Below are 6,692 nucleotides of genomic sequence, written 5' to 3' on the forward strand. Positions count from 1 at the left end.
AAAGTAAGTCTAAAATGAGATGAAGTGGGCTGTGTTTTCGTCACATTGGGTCATTGAAAACCAGTTATTGCCATGGCAAAACAAACAGTATCACTTTGATTTCCGTTAGAAGCCTTATTCTCATGATCAGGCTCCGTTGAGGACTTGGGCGTCTTTAGACAAATAACAATAAAACTGTATACTAAGCAATTTATGTCTACGATGTCAAAGGAAACTGTGACACCAGGTTTTGGTCCCGCAAATAATGAACTGAATGTGTCAAAGGCTGACTGTTTCGAGCCAGAAAAAAGTGATAAGAGTTAAAACGATGACAAACAAAACAACAATCAAGACAAGAAAAACCGTAGACTTATGTAAATTTTGGAACGTGTATCTAAAGGAGTACCTGGTTCCCCTGGGGCTCGGCTGTAATTGATTATTATCATTTGCTCTGTTTAAGGTTGAGTGTAAAACACAAAGCCCCATTATTTAATATTCTTAGGAATTATGTTTCGAGTAAAGACTTTTAAAAGTAATAATTCTTGAACAGGTGGTGCTGAACAATTGCATTCACACACAAAAATACGACTTCCAGTGCTTAAGACAAGTAACACTTTTGTAACGAAGCGATACATATGTAAAAGAAAAGTTACAAATTTACCAAATGTTCCCCTTTAGAATATCAAATTGTCAGTTCAAAATCAACTTCAGTTCAGTCACCAAAGGCACTCCCGCTGGAAGAAGTCAAATATTGGGCTGTTGGTAACAAGTGCAGATGTGGGCGATTCAAGCCAAGTGATGGTATTCAGGTAGCAGATTCTCCCAACGAAGTCCAAGTCCGCCGACTGACACCTGGTGTCGCTGATGCAGAACTCAGGGCAGGATTCGTAAGTTGACGCTCCTTGGCTTAGAAAGTCGTAGCCTACGATGACTGAGGACTTGTACAAGGTGAAGTTTCCGCTGAAGGTGGAACATTCTGAAAATAATTGAAAATCACGATAAAGACTGTGCAGAGTGACATGGAATATTCACTACCTCCATGTACGAGGGACGTCCTTCCTAGGCATGTAACACTTAAATGAAACTTGCGGCTGTGACGATCCAAAGAGCCTCTGCCCAGGACTTTCAAGCACCGTAAATGATTGTCCGCTTGTAAGGCGCAATTCTATCATAATCAATGTAACTATCATCAGCCAGTGTTTTGAACAAGGTCACTGCTGCTAGTATTGTGTACAACCACCACAAACGAAAGTGATGATGTAAATCCTGCATTATTATTGTGCAGGACGTCGGGTTTCAGATAGTACCGAGGTGGCCTTCATTTGGGTGCCGTGTTTTTAAACCATGTGAATAATCTGGTACTGTCCAAAAGTGTATGACAAATTCGCGTTTAGATTGAATTTATTGTTTGTTTGTGTAGATAAACTTGCTGTCACCGACATATGGCTGAAGCAATGCTGATTCGACGTTAAACGTTTAATCCAATCACTATCTTGTTTACTAACTCACTTTATTTAGTAACTTATAGCCCAACAGGGACCTCACTCGGTTGAATTTATTTTAGTAAAATTATATCTTTGCAGGGGGATATTATTAATTAACTGTATAAACATCTCTTCCTTGTTCAACCACCCCCTTCCATTTGTACATCGCTGGCTTCCATGCTGTGTCCCCCTTTATCAATCCACTGCGTTGATCAGCTCACTGCCTCCCCAGTTACGTTAATATCTTGTTTTCGTTACTGCACTCAATATATACTGTGCCTCCACTTCAGGTTGCCTTCCTGTTTGACAACGGTACAAGAATGTGTATCGAAACACTCTCATAATACAGAAGTTGCTGTCTTTAAGTTTGTTTATTTCGGGCTTCAGAAAACGTTTTTTGTGAGGTTGGTATGCAAGCCTTATACCCCCATTTCACTGGTCGGCGACCATCAAGATCTATGCTGACCTCAGTTTACACGCTCGAGCGGGCTCACTCGTGGAAAAATATCCCAAGATGTATGCAATTACGCTTGATCTACGCTGAACATACAATCAACGTCCGCTTTATGCGACCATGATACGATGTGCAGCTATTCTAGGCACGATCTGAACGGCCAATCTGACTGAGAACATGTCCCAAATTTCCCCTGTTCAACACGCTCAGGTGACGCCCTGATCACGTTCTCATCACGTTCTAGACCACTGCAGTGAAGATAAACATCCGATCCCTGCCGATCCGATGACGTTGGACATACGCCCATGGCGATCCGTTGCCATTCTATTCACGCTTTATCCGCTCTACTCCCGATTAATATTCGATGATGTCACGATAAAATCGGCTAATTTTCCTGCAAATTTGGATATAAAATTCCCTGATCGCCGCCGCTCTTCATTTCTCCATTCACAGCTGCATTTGAAAACATGGACCCCCAAGCTTTCAAACTATTGCTCATCTTCCAGCACCAGTTTCAACTGAACCAGAGCCAAATGATGATACAGTTGCTACGAATGTTGAACTTGAGAAGAAGAAGAAGAAGACGAAAAAGAAGAAGAAAGCCCTGAACCAGGACTGAAGCTGGCAGTCACCCTCAGGCACCTGACGTCTGGGGATAAGTACCCCACCCTCTCCTATGATTTCAGAGTCCCCAGGCACACCGTTGCACAGTTCCTGCCTGATGTGTGTCGTGCTATAGTGGAACACTGCAAAGATGAGGTGATCAACTGCCCTGTTACATCTGAGGAATGGCTAAGAGTGAGCTTAGACTTTGAACTCAATTTGGAACATGCCTCATGCCATTGGGGGCCCTTGATGGCAAGCATGTTGTCATACGTAAACCTCCAAGATCAGGATCCTTATATCATAACTACAAGGGCTTCTTCTCGATTGTCCTCCTTGAACTGGTCGACGCACATTACATATTCATGTGGATTGACGTGGGAGGCCTGGGGCATATGTCTGATGCCTAGATCTTCAACAATTCTGAACTCAAGGAATGCTTTGAGGACAACTCAATTGGTTTCCCTCTTGCTGATCCACTTTATTATTATCATTATAGGATATTTATATAGCGCACATATCCACGCAACTAGTGCATGCCCAAGGCACTTCCCAATGATGACCATGACACACCCTACTTCATCCTGGCTGACGACGCATTTGCACTTTGAACGTATTTACTGAAACCTTACTCGAGGAGGGGACTCTTTGAGCAGGAGCTGATCACCAACTACAGGTAGTTGAAAATGCCTTTGGAATTCTAGCAAACAGGTGGCAGGCGCTCCTAACAACTTTGCAACAGGTCCATACGTAGTGCGGGGCATTGTTGAGGCAGCAGTGTGTTTACATAACATCATTAGGATAAGCTATCCAGGTGTGCATGACGCCGACCTAGATCAGGAGGATGTTGATCATATCATCCCAGGGAATGGAGGCCTTACAACATATATTTGTTAATAAGAACGATGTTTCGGTGCATGTGGTACAACCTTTATCAAGCTAGAACCTTGTGCTAGAGCCTGCACCGAAACGTTGTACTTATAATTAAGTAGGCGTTGAAATCCATAAATCGTGTTATTTACACACACTTCTAAATGCCCCTAAAGATAATACTGGAACTCACTAAGTGGTACCAATGTTTAATGACCTGACTCATTGCCACCACACTTTAATGATTTTCCCCTCAGAATATGCCCGCTGTTTGCACGATACATTACCGATGCGTTCCCGCTGCATCCGATCAACACACGACTGACTTCCAATGAACTCACGCTGTCTCCGTTTAGTTCTCGATCAACCGCCGAGTTTCTTAGATCGTGACAAGTTTTGAACCGGTTCAAAGATTGCTCCCGCTCTCCCCGATAATAGAGATCTATTCCAGACCGGCCCAAGCAGGTAGCAGAAGTACTGTAAGTCCCCATGGATCCTCGTATGGTGATCTACCTTCAGTTGTTGGTGATCTATAACCTATGTTTATATTGTGTTGTCCCCTAAAGTTAAAATGTTTTAGATTCAATTACTAGTTTTACATGTATATCTGTGATACCCTGATACTGTCTTTTGTCGGCAGGTTTTTTATACTATCTATATATATTCTATTTTAATGTCAAGTGTTCTCGTCAAGATATGGCTGAAATATTGCCGATGTGACGATAAATAATAACTCACTCACTATTCCAGACCATTGCCTATATCTAAAGATCAATTAACCACTTCTGCCGTTCAATTACAGGTCAATTCAAGATTTTCCCCGATTTCGAAAAAAAAATAAATTAAGTCGGGCTTGACCGGTGCCCAATGAAATGGGGTATAAGACTCACCCATGCCGCCATTTCTTCACGCAGACATTCACCCACGAAAACATTCACACACAAACTCACTCATTCAATGAGGAGCGATGAACTTACGTGACCCAAATTCAATCAACGTACCTGCGAGAGTGCGACAGACGTCTCCGTACATCCCGTACCCCACGTCACACCTGCAGACCCCGACGTTACAATGGGAGTTAGGGATAGACGCACAGTCCACATCCAGCTCACAGTCTGACCCTACCTTGGCCAAAGCTGAAATGTAAGAAAAACATCTTCTTACACACAAGGTCTCGTACGAACATTTGATTTAAGCTATTTAATTTAATTAATGTTAGTGACGACGTAATCAACTCTGCCACGCTGATCAAGATTCCAACGGAGTGAGTGAGTTTAGTTTTACGCCACTTTTAGCAATATTCCCTCTGCCCCAGATTCCAACTGTATCACAACGGCCAGTTTTAAAGAGTGGTAACTGATGAATTACGAGTGAAGATGAGATGGGTGTGTTATATCATGAGATACTGCAGGCCGAGAGCACACGTTTTTAATGCAAAACATTGAAATGAATGAAACAGACAGATTTAATCACATATATATGATAGTTGAATTCAGTTGCCATGACCTTATATGAAGACAAATGTGCCTGGTAATGTGCGATCAATCTGTATTTTCTGAGGCCAATGTGAATATGGATTCAAACATGCCGCAAGATCCGGACTACCTGGTATAAAGCCGTGCAACGTTTGTATGTCTCGGATGTTTTTCTCTGTTTTCCGGAACCGATTTCATCCGTTTCTCTCCTATTTCTGCCGCGGTGAAGGACGCAAATCGTTTTCTCATGACTGTCGTGGGAGACGAACGGTATCGATCGACGTCACTGTTTTAAAGCTCACAGAAGCTATGTTATCAGGACTTGTTATTTCAAACAATAGCACAGTTTAGGATCCATCGTTATTGAACTTCATATAAAACATTTCACACACCAAAACATTGCGACATTGGAAGTACTCATACTACAACTTGCGTCTCATGTCCAGTGGACCTAAATATCAGTGCAAAGGAATGCGCTAGGAAGGAAAGGAGCGAACACACTGTAGGTGAGGATCGCAGTACTGATGCCAGAGAACACAATATGAAGATTTCTAACATGGCATCGTGGTGAAGCCGAAGACAATAACTGTGTATGATATGTCCCATGTAGATTACGGACAAGAACAATGCCTCACAACAAAGTGGTGGTTACTTACATTGAACTGGATCCACAAAATATATCAGGGAGATATCATTATAAGAATTACTGATGAAAATCAGTTCGATTGCCCCAAAATGTTACGTACGTTTATTGGTTTGATAGAGCTGATAACCAAGGGCGTTCGTGGAGGCAACGCTGGATCCCTCAAACCGTTCCCGTAGAGCCACGCAAACTGGTCCCGAAGAACTGAAGTGGAAACTGACGCAATACGTTTCCTTTATACACTCAAACATACATTCTGCTTTGGTCAGGTTGTTTACTGTCCACATTTCCGACTGGGGAATTTTCTTGTCATTATAAGCATCAACAGCCTTTGCATGAAAAGGGCCACATGTTTCAGCTAAAGCAAGAGTTGGTAAAAGCAGAAGTTGCAGAAGTAGCAAATCTCCTCCTCTCATCTTCGGTTGTGGGCTAAGCAGTTTGAACGAATGATCAAAGTATATTGGTTCCTTCAGTATGCATCCGTAACAAACACGTGCATTATGGATTGGTATTGGAAAGTCCCTGTTGTCCTGACGGTGACGTTCTCTTTCGAATGAGTCCCGTGCAATGCACGTGACACTGTCACGTGACTCCTTGGTTAATTACTTTTTAGTTACTTTTGTTCATACTGAAGTTGTATGTCATGGGTGATTTGTAGCCGGTTACTGTTTCACGCTTGGTGATCTCTCAGTGTTCTACCAATCCGCGGGATAGCTAGTGTTGATGAGTGGGTATGGCTCTAGGGATACTTCGTATTAAAAATTAAGATAACTGCCTGCGTGTTTTCAATCTGTTTGATGGTTATTGATCTTTGTTATACTTTGGCAACTAAATATAGTCATGTGATTAGTACTGATGTTATGTGTTTATTCAGTTATTCAGTATGGGCCCCACCGGTCCATTATACACATACATATCAGAAAGTTTAAGATATGACATGAAGCGCCATAAAAGTGACGAAAAGGATACATAGGCTCATTGTATACAGAGATGTGAACACAAGAACGTTTTCGCATAGCTAAAAATATATATTTAGCAAGGCTGTTTATAACAATATTATTTTGAGACATAAACAGTAGGGCTAACTTTGTTTTCAGAAGGATATACATAATACAAGCGTGGTGATGTCATGATATTAGTCTTATGCATGCCATTTGTAAGTTATGGCACTGATATTAGTTTGA

General features: G+C 41.9%; 1 protein-coding gene across 1 annotated transcript; it reads right to left on the reverse strand.

Annotated features, from left to right (window-relative positions):
* Window positions 1–582: 582 nt before the first annotated feature.
* Window positions 583–6,021, reverse strand: LOC124272065. The gene is made up of 3 exons (XM_046707203.1): window positions 5,612–6,021; window positions 4,392–4,526; window positions 583–955 (listed from the first exon to the last, which is right to left on the reverse strand). The coding sequence occupies exons 1-3, from the start codon at window positions 5,922–5,924 to the stop codon at window positions 696–698; spliced, it is 708 nt and encodes a 235-aa protein (XP_046563159.1). The 5' UTR covers window positions 5,925–6,021; the 3' UTR covers window positions 583–695.
* Window positions 6,022–6,692: the final 671 nt, after the last annotated feature.

The sequence above is a fragment of the Haliotis rubra genome, unplaced genomic scaffold, assembly GCF_003918875.1.
Source record: "Haliotis rubra isolate DU_JTF1 unplaced genomic scaffold, ASM391887v1 Scf1657, whole genome shotgun sequence".
NCBI lineage: Eukaryota > Metazoa > Mollusca > Gastropoda > Lepetellida > Haliotidae > Haliotis > Haliotis rubra.